The sequence below is a fragment of the Tiliqua scincoides genome, chromosome 3 (genome assembly GCF_035046505.1).
Source record: "Tiliqua scincoides isolate rTilSci1 chromosome 3, rTilSci1.hap2, whole genome shotgun sequence".
NCBI classification, from domain to species: domain Eukaryota; kingdom Metazoa; phylum Chordata; class Lepidosauria; order Squamata; family Scincidae; genus Tiliqua; species Tiliqua scincoides.
In genome coordinates this window covers 79,931,637-79,951,721 of record NC_089823.1, presented here as the reverse complement: position 1 = coordinate 79,951,721, position 20,085 = coordinate 79,931,637, and the positions used below count along the sequence as shown (strand labels likewise).

At 42.9% G+C, this 20,085-nt stretch overlaps 1 protein-coding gene across 2 annotated transcripts in view; it reads left to right on the top strand.

The window, feature by feature from the left end:
• The window catches only part of GLRA2 (glycine receptor alpha 2), a 135,364-nt gene that overhangs the window by 14,172 nt on the left and 101,107 nt on the right, over window positions 1-20,085 (top strand). The window contains exon 3 of one of the 2 annotated variants that reach the window (XM_066620771.1): window positions 13,271-13,338. In XM_066620771.1, the coding sequence (XP_066476868.1) occupies window positions 13,271-13,338 (68 nt within the window). Of the gene's footprint in view, window positions 1-13,102; window positions 13,171-13,270; window positions 13,339-20,085 lie in introns of both variants that reach the window. The other variant, XM_066620770.1, reaches the window with a different exon arrangement.

Sequence of the window (20,085 nt, the reverse complement as noted above, 5' to 3'; positions counted from 1 at the left end):
CTTTAAATCTGGATAATAAACACGCCGGACTAGGTCATATATTTATAATTCACCCTGACAACAGTTACAGATAATGGCTTTTGTACTTTATCTTTCTGGCATTGGGTGTCAGATTTTTTTTCTTGCCATGTTTGAGCCTATTGCTTAGTGATTTCCAATTACACGGAGAAAGAATTGATTACATAAAAATACTCCAGGAGAGAAAGAGAAAGAAAGCCTTGAATGACAAGTAAACAAGAGAATGAAAGGAAAAGCTGTTGTTGCATGGAAACTGTTTTTGAATGCGCTAAGAGGGTGGTATGAAAAGTGCTTAGCAGAAAAATCAAGAGATTTTATTTTCTAAGAATACTGATGGTTGTATTGAAAATGAAACACTGAATAAGTTACTATGAAACTGGAATCCAGATGAATTCACTCACCAAAGTGGCATGTAGCTAGGGCACCTGGCACTCAGGGCCCATACTTTTTTTTAAACACACACACACACACCTGCTTCAGAAGGCCTCTTGGAGGCCTTAGGAAGGCACTTCTGGTTTTAGGTGAAAACCAAAAAAGTGCATTTCTAAGGCCTCCAGGTTTTCACCTAAAACTGGAAGTGCCTTTCTAAGACCTCCAGGAGGCCTTCTGAGACTTGGGGAGACTTTGCGCAACCTCTCTGGGCCTCAGAGGCATCCCTTGGCACCCCCTTGACGCCCCCTCAAGGCATGGCAGCCAGGATAATTGACCCACCCTGTCCCCCTTTAGCTACACCACTGGTGGCAGGCCAATTTGCATGGCAGGAAGAGGCTTCCCGTCTCAAGCATGTTAGCAATTCTTCACTCCCTTTTATGGTGGTAGGAGTGAGAGAATAACATGGCCATTATACCTCCACACCTCCATCTAGCACTGATTGCACACATAATGTTATGTGCCTGGTGAACTAGAAAGGGTGTACTGATGCTCTTCACGGTGCTTTGACTCTGTCTTGCCTCAGTAATGTTTGGAAGGTTGGGTCATGCAGCCGTTGTCCTAATCATATGATCCACAGCAGCATCTGGCCACATGTTCTATGTGACCCACATGACCAATCCAGAATGGTGCCAGACCCAAAGTAAATATTATGCTGGTTTCCAGGCTGCCAAAGTATGAACTGGGCCTCTGTGCTATTATTGTGCCAAGTGACACAATTCCACCTCCAGTGCAGGTTCCTGGTACTGCTTCCAAAATAGCAAGCATAGTAACCCTGCAGCAAAGCTACCCCGTCTGGTAGGCTATACCTAATATTTACTGTATGGGACAGAATATTGACTTAAGGGCACTGAATCAGGACTAGCCCTAGCACAAATCAGAAAATAAAAGTCAGGTTTTGTTGTCATCTGGAAAGTCCTGACTTTTCTGAAAATGTGTAACTTCCAAAGATGCATAAGGCTGTCCAGTGGTGTGTGTGTGTATATATACACACACCATGGCATGTTACTTGTTAGTCTGAGGAGAATATCACCCTGACATGAGGAGCAGCTTGTCAATAAGAAAAACAGAAGAAGAATAAAACAGTGCGAGACAAAAAAAGAGGCAAATCAGTATAGCTTATTTGAGAGTGTCAAAACCACTGAATGCCATAAATCTTGCATACATCTGAGAACAAAATTTGATACAATAATCAGTATATTCATATCCCTTTTTTCTCCTTCATTCTCCAGAGCCAACCAAGTCACAGCACTAAATGTTTACAAAGAGTAGAAGCATGACAAAAATAACCAGTAGAGATAATTTCCCTCCTTAACACACATGCAGTGTACACTGATGAGGCTTTGATGGATGGCCACCTTAAAATGGCATGTCAGTGTCCTTGCTCTCCTATTGCTGGCCGTGCTGTCTGAGGCAGCATTAGCAATGTGGTCTCACACCTCCTTTCCTCTGGAGGCCAAACCAAGCAGCCAGAAAGCCGATCTGTGATGATAGCAATAGGTAGATATTCCAACCTTACTGGAGGGAATAGTACTAGAAAGGGTTGGTGCCTTCCCATCTACTTCACATGAGTCATAATTTAAAGTAGTAGTAGTAGTAGTAGTAGTAGTAGTAGTAGTAGTAGTAGTAGTAGTAACTTCATTGTCAATGTGCTGCAGCACAATGAAATTTATGCACCTTTGAGATACTTGTTGGCAACCTTCAGTCTCGAAAGACTATGGTATCACGCTCTGAAAGGTGGTTCTGGAACAGTGTCTAGTGTGGCTGAAAAGGCCAATTCGGGAGTGACAATCCCTTCCACACTGGGAGCAAGTGCAGTCTGTCTCCCTGGCTATGGACAAGCATGAATATATACTACAATTCCAACAATCACCCACTCTACACACTCACCCACACATTCTGTACAACAGGCAATTATTGGCAACCTTCAGTCTCGAAAGACTATGATATCGCGCTCTGAAAGGTGGTTCTGGCACAGCGTCTAGTGTGGCTGAAAAGGCCAATCCGGGAGTACAACAGGCATCATAATATAAAACAGTATAACAGACCATAATGCCCAGGAGCATGGTAACAACTATATTGCCTTATTCCACGTAATTATGGCTGTGGGATAAAAACTGTTCAGGAATCGTGTGGTGCGTGCTCTAATAGTTCTGTATTAAAGCCCCAATTTCAAGTTGCACACCCAACATGTACAGGACTGCTTAGGCATTACAGTATAAGACTGTAGGTCATTCTTCGCCTGAATATTTTCTCAGTGCTACAAGCCTGCACAGTACCGCCTGAGCGCCTGGGCAGAAGAAGTAGGGCAATGTTGACAGCTTTCAACAATTGAAATCCCAGTGGGTAAGAAATGTTTCTGTTTCCTTTTTCTCAGCTGATGGGTATGACTTCAGGTCTGCAGGGGCCACAGCACAATGACAGAACATGTGCTTTGCATGTGGAAAATCCCAAACTGAATTCCTGCCATCTCTCCAGTTGCTTACAGCTGAGGGTTGTTACTTTCACCCCTTGCTTGTAGGCCTACTGATGGCAACTGACCAGACACTACTGAAAATAAGACCCAAGAATAGATGGTTGGGGGAGGGGGAGTTAGTATCAAGGCTATTCTTATGAGCCCTCTATTTTATTTATCTTATTGTTGCTGTCAAATGCAGACCTGGAACGAGTGATAAGGATCTGGGTTTTGGAAGAACAATAAGGAACAAAGAAACAGCTTCAAAACAGAATATATTTTTTTTTAATTCAATATAATTAAGTAATATTAAATATATTGTTTAATGGTAATATGGGACTCTGAGAAGGTATGTTTCCATCGTAAAAGTGTTATGTTTTGAATGATCAAGGCAGCATGTTACAAAAATTTTCCCTACATGCATAATTCTAGGCTATGCATGCTGCTCAGAATCTACAATTAGATTTCCCAGATGGTTGTATAAAGGAATAAAGTATGAAGAGACAATTGTACAGAGAAGTAATTAAGAACTTATATCAGCACAGTTACAGCGCAATCCTTCCCAGCACCCAGGGCTGTAGCAGCGCCAAAATGGCTACCGCTGCATCCAGCTGGGGTGTAAGTCCCAGGAGGCTATGATGGGTCTCTTCAGATCTGCACCCCCCCTTCTGCCCCACTCCCTCCCCCTGCCACACCATTCCCTGTCCAGACATACCTCTCCACTGCCTGGTGCCTGCTCAGAGCTGCGGGTGGCAGTCTGCCATCCTCTACCTTGTTCTAGCTCAGCAGGGGTATGGCTTATGGCAGGTTTGTGACGGTGCGCCACAGCGCTGGGCCAGCATTGGATTTGGCCCTTAGTCTGCTAGAGAGTGTTACATTTTGACATCTGCATTAAAAATCTGCCCATTCTTTCCTTCCCTTCACCCACCCCAAGCCCAAGGCATGTGAGCTTGAGGCAGAGATGTTGGTTTTGGGCACAATTGCCAGGAATGAGGCTGCTCAGGGTGAATTTGCCCCACTCCGTTATGGAGAACAGATTTCTGTCCTGCCTGACAGGCAATTCCTTCTTTTATTTAACTATATTAAGGAACCTCCTGTGCCTCAGCACTGATTGCACACTTGATGTGCAGCAAAGAAACCATTCCACATTAATCCAGAACGAGTGGATGTGTCCATAGAGTCACAGAAAACGACAGCCTCTGCAAGCAGCTCCCACCCATGGCACCTTGGCTGTCCGGTCTCCGAGCAACTGCCTTCCTATTCCGATGAACACTCTTCTCTGGGGAGATGGGAAGTACATTTCTGGCCACTGAGAAGCCAGTTAATTCAGGTTGCAATCCTAACCCCTTATATGTCAGTACTTTCCAGCACTGGCAAAGCGGTACCAATGGGACACATGCTGCATCCTGCAGTTGGGTGTCACTCACAGAGGCCTCCTCAAAGTAAGGGAATGTTTGTTCCCTTACCTCGGAGCTGCATTGCCCTTAGGTCAGCACTGACATAAGGGGTTAGGATTGCGCTCTCAGACTCCCAAATGGAAGGGATGAGTGCTTCCAATTGCTGTGCCACAATGCAGTGATGAAAAGAGATTTGCATTGATGCTGCTTAAATGCCTGCCTGGCAAACATGTGATGGAGACAAATTGAAATGGAAAGGCCTTAAAAGGAAATCTAACTGGGCTGAGACAGCAATCCTAACCCACTTTCCAGCACTGACATAAGGGCAATGCAAATCTGAGGTTAGGGAAACAAACATTGTCTTACCTTGAGGAGGCCTCCATGACTGCCCCCCCCCCCCAACTGCAGGATGCAGCACATGCCCCACTGGCACAGCTGTGCCAGTGCTGGAAGGTTGGTTAGGATTGTGCATGAGAAAGTTTCTTCCTATCTGATCTCTAACCCTCTAAATGGAGTTCTTAAAGCCAGGTATGATGTCCTTAAGGGGAACAATGGTGATTGAGTCCACCCAAGAGGAGTGGGTGCTCCTCTTTCATTTAGCAGGGGGAGAGTAACTGGCCCACCTCACCCCAGCAGTGTCTGTTCGAGTGGCTGTCTGCTGGTGTTCTTTTTGCATCTTTTTAGATTGTGAGCCCTTTTGGGACAGGGAGCCATTAGTTATTTGATTTTTCTCTGTAAACCGCTTTGTGAACTTTTAGTTGAAAAGCAGTATATAAATACTGTTAATAATAAATACTGTTAATAATTGAGTCCAGTTTCAAAGTAGGACCAGGAAGTGTTTAGTCCAATGCTTTGGCATCCAGTGGGGAAAGTGTTTGCTGCTCTGTTGTTCCCCTCCCCCCCACCAGCCCATTCCTGAAACCAAGTACTGGAACACATTCAAGCCTCCATGCAAGGTCCTGTGACTTCCTGTCATCACGGTTTGTATTGTTTTACCAGCACTACTCTTTTGAAGCCATGCTCTGTGTTTTTAGTTTAAGAAAAATTGTACTGAGAAAGGAGTTGAGTGAGGCAGCCATAAAAGCAAACTGGTTGGAGGAAAAAAAAATTAGAGTTGGGGGAAAATGCCCCTTGGCCACCAAATTAACAGCTGACTGTTCAAATGTTGAATATTCTGCTCTAAGATTGCTTCTAATTGCCTCTGACAAATCCTAGAAAATCTTTAGTCCGGGTATTCCATGTGGATGCACAGACACAAGGAAATAGATTTGCATAAATGCACAAAGCTGCTTTATACTGAGTCCATCTAGGTCAGTGTAGTGTACACTGACTGGCAATTTTTTTTTCAGGATTATTCACTGGATATGCTAGAACTTTCTGCAGGTACAGCAGAGGGTCTACCACTAAGGAGCAAATAAGACATTGAAAGCCCAATCCTATGCGTGTCGACTCAGAAGTAAGTCCCATTATAGTCAATGGGGCTTACTCCCAGGAAAGTGAGGATAGGATTGCAGCCTAAATGTGGTTTTTAAAATTTTTAAAATTTTTCTTTTAAATAACATGGGGGGGGGGGCATATAAGACACCATGAAACATAGTGTGGGATGGGGGTGGCTTAACCCTTGCTGTGGATCCTGTCCTGATTTTTCCCTGTACAAACTATTCACAGCAGCAACAACAAGCTAGTTTACTGCAGATACTATGTGAGGGTACTTTCCACCTACCATGCTTTTGTGGTGCTTTGCATGCTGTTTTTTAAAAAGGTGAAAGACTCCACTCCTCTTCATAGACAACCAGACCAAGACCAAGCAGCTCGTGATGAGTTCATGCTTCAGCCATCTTACTGAACCTCAGCTGGTCTTAGTGTGGATGGGGATCTAGTAGGGAATGTCATGCACACCACCAGAAGGAAGGAAAGATGGGGAAAAAATAGAGCACACATTTGCCCAGAGTGTCCACCTCTGTTTGGGAAAGCCTGTGAGTTCATGCCACAAATAACTATGGATGTTTCTGAATCTGATGCCAGAAACATCCTGAGCAATGCATGCGATTTCATCCTGCTTCAATCCCAAGCCTCTCTACTCATATAAACCCCCTGACTGTAGCACTCATAGAGCAGGCTTCCAGAACTGCAGACCAGCAGCACCCTTCACAGGAGGTTTTGTTTTCACCTTGAGCAGCAATTTTCTTTCATTAGAACTACAGCACTGTTCTGACTTCCCCTCCCTGACCCCTATTAAATTCAACAAGGAGCCACATCACTAAAGCAGCACCCTGCACTTCTAAGACTGTGCTGCTGAAACGCAAAGTGTGTTGACCCTGTTGTGCATCAGTCGAAAGGTGACTTTGATAGTAGATATCTGAGATGAAACACACTGTTTGTTTCTCATGTTTGATCTGATTGGGAGGCTGGAGTGAGAGGATCCAAGTAGTTTCTTAGGTGTAGATGGGCAGGCCATGTCGTAAAGCCTCTTCCTCCTGGAATTCATGAACTGATTTTCAGGAACCATTGCTTCAGTTGAAAGTTTGTTCCTTAGAAGGCAAATTATTTTGATTTGTTTCTTTATCTTCTAGTTGCCCAAAGCAAGTTACATTAAGCTATCAGCTTATCTGATCTTCTCAAGAGCATTGAGCGTTCACTGAGACTCAGTAACTACACTAGGAAAGTGTGACTTGCCCAAACCATCCAGTGAGTGTCATCCTGGTTTGCTGGCATTTGAACCTGTATCTATTGTGCCCAAACCCAATATTGTACCCACACTGCCTACAGTAACTTGGGATACTACTGTTCCTTTCCTGCATATGGCATACACAAGTGTGGAGGATGAATGGGGGTGTGTGACCTTTCTCACTAGGCTCATGTACACAAAGATGCCAACATTCCTGCTTCCACTGGGATACAATTTTAAGGTCCTCCTGCTGTTTATTTCCCTTGCTCATGGATGATGTTGCTTCAGAACTTGTCACCATTGATCTTTTGTCACCGATAGTTAACTAGTTTTGGACACAGTGTATACACATGTGACGGCATGACAGTTGCTGGCCAAGCCCAGACCCTTAGTGGCTCCTAAGCAACAATCAGTAGAGAGACATCGTGGTGATTGTACTGAGCCTTGGTGTCTTTGGTAGAATCCAGGCCCAGATAGGATTTGGCCATGCTTAATCTGAGGTAATCAGATGTGCTCTTATTCTCTATTGCATTACTCCTGAGCGTGCCAGCCTTCAAAAATTCCAAGTTGCAACTGTTAAAAAGTGTAGTTCACTGGGAACATTTCCCCTAATGTAAATGCAACATGCACGAACTATTATGCACAGCTTCTTCTTAGCTTTAATGTGGAGCGCGCAGCAAAAGAGCTGGGATTGTGCCCACTATGAGAAAACAGATCCACATTTTATTGCCATTACATGCCCCATGAGATCTCTCTTCTACTATGTATATGCTAAATGATAGAATATACAATGATAATGGTTTGAGCTTGATAGAGCAGAATAACAATTTTAAAAATTGTTTGATTGTTCCAGCAGATTTAGATAATTACAAAATGATACCATTCAGTCACAACATTTTTGAAATCCTTGAGTTTTTTTTTTTTGCCATTTATTTTCTGAGTTTAGCAGTTCTCAAGCTTGCTGCAAATAGATGTAACGTAATTTTAAGGAATCCAACTCAAGCATTTTGAAGCCCCATTCATTTAAATCAGTGTTTCTCAAACTGTGGATCAGGACCCACTAGGTGGGTCATGAGCCAATTTCAGGTGGGTTACCATTCATTTCAATATTTTATTTCTAATACAGTAGACTTGATGCTACCATGGTATGTGACTGCATTTGGGAAAATGTTACAGACCTGTACTTTTAACAAGCTACTACGTATACCGGTCCAGCCTCGTTATACATGGATTTTTTATGCACGGTTTTGACTCAACACAAATGGACACTGCAAATGAGAAGGAATGTGCTGATCCCTGGAGAAGGGGAAAAATGCATCCCTTTAAAATCAGTTCAAAAAACTGAACAGTCCTTTAACAATAGCCTTCTTAATGAGAGAGGGGGGGCAGCTGACTGACAATCCATCAATCCTTCCCTCTCAAGATGACACCTCCCTTCCCCCTGAGCACATGAAAGAAAGGTGATCACTTTGCATTGGTAAAGGGAGGGGCTGAGTGTAAGCTCTCAGCTCTTTGTAAGCTCTTGGAGGAGGACTGATTGATGGACTGTCTTTTTAAGGACTCTTATCTTACATCACAAAGGTAAGCAAGGCTATTTTTAAATCACCCGCAAAGAAACTTTGTTTTTTAAATTATTTGCTATAGTGCATTTTTTGCCATCCAAGGGAGTGCTTGGAACAGAACCCAAGTGAATAATGAGGCTCAACCTGTATTCTTTTAACAATGATAGTCAATGGGGCTTATTCCTGGGAAAGCGTGGGTAGGATGGCAGCTTAGGATTGTTAAAAATTTTCCTGCTTGATGATGTCACTTCCGTTCATGACATCACTTCTGGTGGGTCCTGACAGATTCTCATTCTAAAAAGTGGGTCCTGGTGCTAAATCTGTGAGAGCCACTAATATATACAATATCTTAGAGAAGGTTTCTTAAAAGAGAGCTAACGAAAAGTGCTTTGTATTTTTATGATGCACAATGCTCTGAGAAGGAGAGTGCCTTAAAACCATCACACGGTAGTACCATAATAAGAAAATTTCAGACTTTGTTGAAAAAGATACCAAGACTAGTATTGGCCTGAAGGTTTTGTTTGTCATATGCATGATTCCTTTTCATTAGCCTTTTGTGATCACATTACCCTCTTTTTTACATCCAGTTTTCCTCTAAAATGATATTAGGATCCTGGCGGGCTGTATGAATGCTTCCAAAATGCAAACAAGTTATCACTATTACCAAAACTCCATTAATAAGAAGGCGTTCCTTAGCTTCCTCTGAAACCTGTGTCTGGGCTCAACATCTCATATATCACATTTTACACCTCTGCTGTTCACACTGCCCATTTTACTCTTGGCCATGATAGAGTATGGCTATGGCACGGCCTCCTCAGGCACTATTTTTTAATGACAGAAAGGTAGAATATAAATGTCTAAAATAAAGGAAGAAAATAACATTTGACAAAGTAAGCCGCTGTCCTAAGCCCAATGAGTTGTTTTCTGTTCATTTTTGAATGGCATCCCCCAAATTTGGGCAAGCCACACAGTCAGAATTCAAGAGCTTAGCACTTATGGGAAATCAAAGCTGGATGCCTGAAAACCCCTGGAGCATTTTTTACAGGTCCCACCAGCTCAGTTTGCTTTGACTGCTACTACCCTTCTTGTTTTGTGCAAATCATAATGTGAATGATCAGGTTTTATGGATTCAGAGTGTTTGAAACAGAGTATTGTGCTTCCATGCAAAGATTAGATAAGGTCAGTGGTTCTCAAAACCTTTAGCACCAGGACCCACTTTTTGGAATGACAACCTGTCGGGACCCACCAGAAGTGATGTCATTAATCTGAAAGCGAAGTAATAGTCAGAAGTGACCCTATCAAGCAGGATAATTTTTGACAATCCGAGGCTGCAGTCCTATCCAAACGTACCCAGGAGTAAGTCCCATTGACTATCATTGTTAAAAGAATATACATTGTGGCTTGTTAAAAAGTACAGGTCTGTAACATTTCCTCAAATGCAGTCACATACCAGGGTAGCATCAAGTTTAATATATTAAAAATGAAATATTGAAATGAATGGGGACCCACCTGAAATTGTCTTGCCACCTGCCTAGCAGGTCCTGACCCACAGTTTGAAAAACACTGGAATAGGTGATATCCCTATGATAACCCTATGATCCACCTATAGCAGTGTTTCTCAATCAGTGGGATGGGTACCACCAGTGGTACTTGAGGTGGTGTCTGGACGCCTGGACCCTGACAACGAGACCTGGAACGTGATGCAACAAACAGTGCTAGGAGGCTCAACATGGCAGGCAGAGCTCCAAAGCATGATTTTTCATGTTCGGAAATGCCCTCCTGTCCACCCTAAGCCACTTACTGTTGTTTGTCACATTGCATCTGGTGTCTCAGCTCAGAAGTAACAGGTGATGATGACATCACTAGTTACTTCCGGTGGTACTTCAAATAGGTGGACCAAGTGAAGTGGTGCAGCAGACGACAAACCTTGAGAAACATTGGCTTATAGTTCTATGATTCTGCAGCCTGACTCTAAGCATTTATGCCAGCTGATCTGTGATTCTTGCAATAGGGACACCTTCCTATACAACTCTTAAGCCAAATTCTATACTCACTTAGGATCTGGGAGTAAGTCCCACTGAACTCAATGGGACTTACTTCTGAGTAGGTGGGAAAAGGATTGTGCTCTTATAGGCAACATCTCAGAGTCTAGACTTGCATCGTCTGTATGGACAACCTAGGTGTTATAGGGCATGGAGATTGATTTTACTGTCATGGTTCCTTTACCACCACTCCAGATCTTGCAAATATTAATTCTTCAATTAGATTAGGATTATCAAACAGAATCCTTAATGCCTTCACAAACTGGAAATTCTCTGGATTCATTGGGAGAAGCAACAACAATCAAACGGGTTTGAAACTGTGGTTTGATTTCATACAAGTACAGTCGTGTGTCCACACATTTCTTTTTTCCAAATCTGGATCTATGGACAAATGCATTCTCATGATGGAGTGTACAGAACTAGGGGTTAGTATTATACAGCTGCAATAAATACATGCAAATTAGGATAGGATTTGCATGTTGGGTCAGCCATGTTGGGTACTTCTCTATTTATTTAAATAATTTATATCCCCTCTTTCCCTCCAAATAGATGGAGTGCTCAAGGAGGTGAACAATATGGACAAAAAAACAGTAAAAAGCAAAAATGGTAAAATAAATATAAAGAATAGTGCAATAAAACATTAAAACAAAATATGGAACACAACCACAAGACCCAAAAGCAAGTAAGGCCGCAATCCTAACCAACTTTCCAGCACTGACATAAGGACAATGCAACTCCAAGGTAAGGAAACAAACATTACATTGCCTTGAGAAGGCCTCCATGACTGCCCCCCAACTGCAGGATGCAGCACCTGCCCCATGAGCACAGCTATGCCAGTGCTGGAAAGTTGGTTAGGACTGTACCCTTTGAAGAGAAAGCCAGGCAGAATAGGAAAATCTTCAGCTCTTCAGTCCATTTACAGATCAAGCAGATAAACAAGTTCTGCTTGTTTATCAGATCAAACAGATAAACAAGTTCTGCTTTAATAGAAGTCATCCACAGTTATAGAACAATTGTGGTTTGGAGGCATGAAGTTACACCTAGCTACTGACAAGTCTCTGTTTGCTCCAGACTGCAGCCATGGTGCAGACCTATGGGATGTGAAATTGGCAACAGATGCATCTGATCAAACACCTCCGCAGTCCAGGTTTGCACCAGGCCTGGAATGGGCGGATAAATTGAATGGATGAATTGAATTTGCCTTTGGCTGTTTTCTCTACTTGTGGCACATTTTCAGAATTGATGACATATTCAATATGGTAACAATGGCAATTGAAAAAATGATGCAAGTGGGAGAGTCTTCACTGAACATATGTGACATCAACTCCCTGCACACCAATACCTGAGACTGTGTGGAGCAAATCTTGAGATTAAGTCTGGCAGTTTGGTTATTATGTTTTATTATGAAGTCAAGCTGATGTAGAGTGGCTAGGAAATTGTGAACCAGGAAATCTCTGGTTCAAGTCTTATCTCTATCTTGAACTCAATAGGTAGACTAAGGGCCCAATCCGATCCAATTTTCCAGAGCCGATGCAACTGTGCCAATGGGACATGCCCTGCATCCTGGAGGTGGGGAGGGGAGCAATCACAGAGACCTCCTCAAGGTTAGGGAGTATTTGTTCACTCACCTTGGGCTGCATTGCAGTTGCATCAGTGGTGGAAAGTTGGATAGGATTGAGACCTAATAGAGCAATCCCATGCATATTATTAAGAGTATTTATATACCACTTCTTAACAAAAAAAAAAAGAAAGTTAACAAAGAGGTTTGCAGAGAAAATCAAATACTCAGAAACAAATCCCATTATGATCAATGGGGCTTGCTCCCAGGAAAGTGTATATAGGATTTCAGAGTTAGTCGAGGCACTATTGATTGACCTACCTTCATGTGATAGAATTCATGTGATAATGCTTCATGTGCATGCTTGCATGCACTACAGTACAATATAAATGCTTCCGGAACGGAACCCTGCAGATACCGGGGGGGGGGGGCACATCTGTACTCACCTTGTACTGACTTTATATGTTATCCAGGCTTTCATTTTTCTTAAATATCCTGCCTTTTATTGTTGATGCAGGATTACCACTGGGGAAAGCAGCTACAGCTAAAGTCTATTCTAGAAAAGCTTTTTTCTTAGCTGAGAAAATATGAGTCACCATGGGAACTTTACACGGCTTTACACTTCTATGTATGTTATCTTGGGAGGAAATCCTGTTGAACACAGTTCTAAGAGTGTCACTATCTGTATACAAGGGCTCAGCTGAGGAACACAGGGCTGCTAGATCAAATTTTAGTACGTATTTTTTTTTCATAAACCTGTAAATTGAAGGACTGCAGATCATTTAGACCTGAGGTAAAAAAAAAAAATCTGTCACTGTTATCTGATCAGTGTAAATATTGTTTCTTGTTGAGTCTCACCTTTTGCTTAGTTTCAGCCACAGCTGTTCCAGTTTTTGTTCTTTAAAATAGATGCTGGTGGAACAGAACTTTGCTATGACTACATATATTGCAACATTTTTATTGCATTCCACAGGTCCTCCAGTAAACGTTACTTGCAATATTTTTATCAACAGTTTTGGATCAGTCACAGAAACCACAATGGTAAGTGTGGCAATGCCACCAGCACAAAAACAAAAGCCTTTAATAAATGTCATAAACACAACCTGTCAATTTTTTTTTCTATTTATTGTTCAACTTGCAGGTCCTCCTGTAAATGTTACCTGCAACATATTTATCAACAGCTTTGGTTCAATAGCAGAAACTACAATGGTGAGTGGGAATGACCATTGAAGCCATCTTGTGAAGGAAGGTGATGTGCTATGGATCTGAAGTAGTCTAGATGTGGGGGCATCAGACACTAGGAAATGCACATTGTCAGTGTTAGACCACTACAGAGTATAATTTATGAGCAACTTGTACAGGAATCCAGTCTTATAATACGTATGGATTTAACTCTAATCCTACAGACTGGCATATATAATAGTTTGACCTAAAGTCAGTAACGGCTACCTGTTTTGGAATGTTTCACAGGTCAAGTCCACAGCACAAGACAGCATCACAGTAGAGTTCACTTTAGTCAGCGCCAATGCCAGGTTGCAGGAAACCTCAGGGGAAGACTTGCACAGGACCTCCCATGATACCCCCCTGCCAACCTCTGATGGATCTGATTCAGCACTTCCACTGGCACCAATACCAAAATTTGGGAGTCATCCCACCTGGGTGAGTTCTGTTGGGCACCAGTGCCCAACCTGACTGACTCCTGACGCCTCCCTAACCAATAGTACCTATTCAGCCCCGTCTGCCATGGTGTGTTTTAAAACACAAGGTGTGTGTTTTAAATCCAAGGGCCGTGAAATCTTGTCCAAGTGGAAATGCGCACTTGCACACAAAATGGGGGGGGGGGTTTGAACCACCTCAGGTGCCATTCCAACTCAACCTGGCCTGGATTCCATATCCTTTTAAATGATAAGATGAGCAAGACAAGGAGCTTTTTTAAGAAGAAAGAAATCATTCAACTTATTGGCCACTGTGAGTTTGCCAAATATTTAGTAGCCAGAGAGTGGGGGATAATGACCATTGGGTAGTTCCAGACATCCTTTTAGCCCACCATTCTTAGGTTAATGGTTTTATCCAAGAAAAGGTGAATGGTAACCATTGAAAAGACCATCATGTGATGAGTCAGCTTGTCATGACAATGTCACATGACCAGGTTATCATGTGTTAATTAGATAGGCTTATTTCCAAGTCAGCTGAATGCAAGCTACAGATGTTCACCCATAGCTGTCTGAAACTACTGTGGTTCTTGGGTTGTAAGAGTTCTCCGGGACATTTGTAAAAACCTGACTGCAAGAGGAATTTTTTGACCCTTTCCTCCCTTGTCCCATGCATAAGTGTAGGTATTTTTCATTCTTCCTTCCAAAGGAAAAAAAACCCTTCATTTACAATGCAAGTTCAACACACTTCAAAAACAAAACAAAAAAATACCACTTGTTGCCACTGGTCTTATGACATGCTAATGATAAGAACTGATATGTACTAATGTAACTTGCAGGGAAGAATGCACTTTTGAACAGCCTGACCCATAATCCAGTGAAGCAAAAGGGCAATGTGTCATGTCAATCCCATTGAAATAAATAGATAGACCAGTGGTTCTCAAACTGGTGGGTCATGACCCACCAGTTCGTGTAATGGTTCCCCATCCCTTTAAGGGGCGGGGGAAGGGGAGAGGCAGGGAAGTGATCCCCAGGATTGTGCCCAGGTGGGGGGGGTGAGGGGGGTGCTTGTGACTTACTTAATGAAGGCAGGGCTGCAGCAGGCTGCAGGAGGTGTGGGGAGCCCTGCGCAGCGCTCCCTGAGGCTTGGAACGTTTGGAGAAGTGGATGCAAAGCACTTCCGTTTTGCAGGAGGTGCTTTGTGCCTGCTATTACTGAACATTCTAAACCTCGGGGAGCGCTGCGCAGGGCTCCCCACACCTCCTGCAGCCTGCTGCAGCCCTGCCTTCATTAAGTAAGTCACAAGCACCCCCCCCACCCCTTTAGCGGCACAATCCTGGGGATCGCGTTGCTGCCCTAGCCCCTCCCCTGCAAGAACTTGAGGGAGTAAAGCTCCCTGAGAGTAAAGCTCCCTCAAATTTTGAGAACCACTGGATTAGACCCATGTCAATCCAAATACATCTTCTTCAGTGGACTGTGGATTGGGTGACCACCCACTGATACATATAGATAGGATAGTCATTGTGCATCAGGATTCCCATTTATAAAAGGGGAGCAGACTGTACACTGCCATGAAAAAATTAGCAGTTCAACTTTTTAAAACGTCAGTGTAACACAGTGCTGCTTTGTTATCAGCTTTTGCATAAAATCAACATAATTGCTAATGTGGCAAGTTCCTTTCTTGCATAAGTTTTAAAATAGAGAGGCCCCAGATGTAAAAGTAAAAGAAAGGGAGACCAGAGTTGAGTAAGTATAGATCAAAGGTGCTTTTCTGATTTGCTGCTACTGCAAAATTATAGCAAAATGTTGAGAGGAAGAAGAAGTCATCTCCCAGAATGCTGCCAAGGGCCAATTCAGTGCCAAGAGCCATGACTCCTTTTAGATGTTTGCTGAGTGGATGTAGGTTTCAGAGAAGTAGTGTTAGGGCCAAGCTAGACATGAAGTAAATGCTGTTGTTTGCTTCTTCTTTTACCTTGAATCGCAGTTGTGGAGGGGACAATAAGGCCTGGATTAGCAGCTTGGGGCAAAGACAGATGTTTTCATTGGGATTGCTGCATGGGGAAAACAGCATTCTCATCACAGTCCCAAACTTGATAACTAGAAGACCAAACGGTATGATTAACATCATGTCCAGGATGTCTCTTAGACTCAGGTTCTGGAGGACCAGGGCAGTTTGCAGTGGTTGATGTTGAGCAGATGTTGATTTGAGATCTCCAAAGCCTAGACAAGGCCTTATACCTTGCCCACCCCAAGCAGTGCCGGATGGCTGCCAGAGTGCCCCCACCCCATAATCAGTGTTGCAGGGAATGTAAAGGGCTGGCAATGTGGCTTGAGAATCCACATTTGAAAGAGTGACATCATGTGAATCAGGCTTGTATAAGAACAGCAGCTGTGGGTGTAAATGTTGGTCTCCATCAGCAGGAGGACTTTGCTGAAAGGCTGCAGGGTTACTCTCTCCAACTATTCCTTAGATTTATTTTCCTATCTTCTTGTTTCTGTCTGTGTAGCAGTGGGCACAGTTCTCTCTGTGTTCAGGTCAAGCTCTTAATTTGGTGTTGCTGTGTTTGGGCTTGCTTTAAGCCCTCAGCTCTGCTAGGTGGTGCTGATTGACCTTAAATTCAGGCCTCTGCCTTCTCCCCTTGGGACTTCTCTGGGAATGAAGAACCAGGTGTAGTGGCTGACCTGCTTGGCCCATGGGGTAGTTTGCTCCTTCTGGATTCAGTACCTGGTAACTTACCTTCCTCTTCTTAGAGGTCTTTGGGGAGATCCACAGACTTTAGGTTCAGTAAATTCAGGTGGGGTGGAGGGCTGTCTCAAAGTCAGAGTCTAAGGTGTCACAGAGATGGTAGTGAATCTAACTGACAGTACAGTCCAAGATCCCTGGAACATGCAATTGCAACACTCTAAAAGTAGAAATATGAAACAGAATCCACTTATAGTTTGTGCCCCCACTGAGAGTATGATGATGGTCACTGATTTCAGTTATCTCTAGACCAGCAAATGCTTTGTGAAATGTCCTTTTGAAAGAATCTCTGGAGAACTGTGGCATATCTGAGGGGGGGAAAGGGGTATAAATGCCCCAGTTGTCAGGGATGCCATCCACCCTCCCCACACACCGTCTGAGGGCCTTTCCCCCCTGAGGCATTCTGAGGGATGGGAAAACAGTGCTCTTCCTCCTTGACCCTCCAAGTGACCCTCAAGTCTGTCTGGTGGAAGACGCTGGCTGCCTGGCTGGTGGGAGGGCAGCAGCTTGCAGTCATGGCCCCAGCTGGCACCAGGGCCAGGATCGCTGCTGCTTCAGAACATAGCCATAATTTTTTTTTCTTTTTTTGGGGGGGGGGGTAGCTTTATCCCAGGCCCATCTATTGATCTTAATGCAGAGAGAAAATGACAAAATGTTAAGTAGTGAAGATCCTGCACGTCACTGACTTTACAAGATGGCATTCAATGGAGATACTTGCACGACCTAATGCAGATTGCATTAATCAGACTCCTCCATTGCTTTGATTAAATCCCCTCATTGCATTTGACTGTCTATTAGACATGTTAATGTGTGTCTTTTTGATGTTCATTACTGCATTTCTGCTAACAAAAATGGCTAAGTGTTGAAGTTGACTCAAAGAGTGTTGGCTGCCTTGTTTGCTTTTAATCATGATCCTTGGAGACAGCATTGAAGGTATACTGTTCCATTCAGTGCTGTTTAGATGTCTGACATTGACTTCCTTAAAGCTCTTCAATGAATAGCTTTAAAACCCGGTTATAAAATGTTCCTAAAGGCAGACATCAGTGACCACTTATCTACTTGGAATGATGCGACGAACAGCATTGCAACCTTGTGGTAATATAATATCATGAGTTTCATGTAATTTTGGGAAGTTATTGTGTCCTTTCAAACTGCTGTTGATGTGCTGAGTGAAAAAAAAAATGAAGATCCAGTATTACAATATAATCCATGGCTACCCACGAGATTGCAAATCAGTGGAAAAAAAGTTCCACAAATCATTGGAAAGAAGGTTCACAGAGGACAAAATGCCCAGTATGAAGTAAACTTAGGGCCCAATCCTATTCAACTTTTTAGCACTGATGCAGCCGTACCAATGGGGTGTGCGCTGCATCCTGTAGTGGGAAGGACAGTCACCGAGGCCTCCTCAGGGTGACTCAGGTACATGTGATTTCTTACTTTGTAAGTTGTCGTTCTCTCCCTCCCCACTTTGGGCAGACCAGAGTTTCAGAGTGACTGCACTGCAGCTGCAATGGTGCTGGAAAGTTGTATGGGAATTGGGTCCTCAGTTAACTTTTTGAGTACTACATGGAAGAAATAATTGTTCTCTTTGACAACAAACTCTGGCTTAGAAGTGGTTCCATGGACTCAAAGTCCTTTCACAGGCTATTCATTCAGCCTGTAGTACACAAAATTCTATTTGGGAGGTTCAAATAGCCAAATTGAGAGGTTTCCATAACCTTCACACCTGCAGGAACAGTACCCCACATCAGTACATCACTCTTTGTCTGCAGAGTAAAGTGGCAGTTGTCAGTGCACTGCAAATCCTGCAGAATCTTTGGATAGGTAAACGTTTCACTCTCCGATCAAAATTTGATACATGCTGGATCTGGGTTCTAAAAGAAGAGGTTGTTTTGAGTTCACATCAACATTATATAGTAGCTTGCATATGACCAAATATTTGTGCTGATAATGAAATAATGTATGGATAACTGCAAATTGCTCATTCTATATGTAGTATTATTTGGGGCTGGGGAAGGGAGTATAGATTTTTCCCTCTTAAATACCAAATTTTCTTTCTGGCAAGAAAAATGCTCTTTCCAGAATCATCTTTTTCTGCTGTCATTTTAATTTGGAATGGGCTTTGCCAGTATGCCTCCTGTGTGGCTGTAGACACCAGCTTGATGTGAAAGCTATTGCAATAGAATTCCAGGAACTGGGGTTTGATAGACACTTTATCATCTTTTGACAGCCCAATCCTATGCAGGGCAGGAGCCGGTGGAACATGTGTTCCACCAGTTGTAAAAGCACCAAAAAGCACTTTGTAATAGCATTAGTGCCAGCATACTGGTAGAAAGGCCAAAGCCTTCCCACGCATGCCAGCAGTCATCATGAACAGGTAAGTCTGGTGCAGTGGAGGGCTGGGGGAGGGCGGGGAGATGTGTTTAATGGGGCAATGATGAGAAGATCAGGCCTTGGAGCTGGACAGGATTGGCAGTGACAGCATGCACTGAATTCTAATGCCTGATCCTCTTCCCTGGCCTGATCAGCCTGCACAGATCAAAGTGGACTCGCATCAGTGATATTGCTGGTACAAGTCCTAGCTGAGCTGTTCAGCTGCTGGGTTTTACCCTTCAGCAAGGGGACAGATGTCCTCTTGCCCCAAGGAGAACTCCAGCAGCCAAAAATCCCCCACTGAGGTAGCATAGCCAGTACTGGTGCCACTGCATTGCTATGCGAGAATTTAGGTAGGATTGGGCTGTGAATTAATGCACTTTTTAAAACATTTGCTTTTTGGCAACATTTTCATCTTTACTTTGCTTTTCTCTTGACTGACAAAAAAAAAACACAAGAGGCTGGGTAAAGTGTCATCAAGAGTCTGTGACACTAATTTTTTTCATTTCATTTATTTATCAAGGTTGGAAGCGAAAACAAAGTAAGATCCACTCCTGTTAAAAACATGGTGCTTCTTCTTAACACAGTGCCAAGAAAGAGCATTTCCAAATATATCAAAATGTTGAATATGCATTTTATACTTGTTGAAAACCATCTAAGACTAACAGGGTTTGTATACATCCAGCTTTGAAATAATCAAATTCTATATCCAAGTTTTCCCACTATTAAGGAGTTATGTTGATTCCCTTTATGTTAAATTATTTCTCTTGCTAGTGTGGTAATTTGTCTGGAAGCTATTCCAAGGAAGTAATTTCCATGCCAACTAATTTCAACTATTTTGGCAATACATTGTAAAACATTCTCCTCATGGGGTGAGCCAGTGTTATAGTGCAAAATTCTGAAGTACAGGAGCTCATCCTGGCACTACCACTGGCAGCCCATAACCATGCTGGACTCTGACTATACAAAAAAAAAAGAAAAAAAAAGAAAAAAAAAGCAAACTTTAAATTTCCTCATTAGAATATTTTATTCTCTGCGCATTTATTCTTACTTCAGAATTCGTTATACATCAAGATTTATCTTATTTAATCTGAAATCCTTCAAGTGGGTTGCAATAATTGAATACAATTGTGTGAACACAGAAAAAATGGAATTTAAAAAAAATCCCAGATAAATGAAAAAAGTATG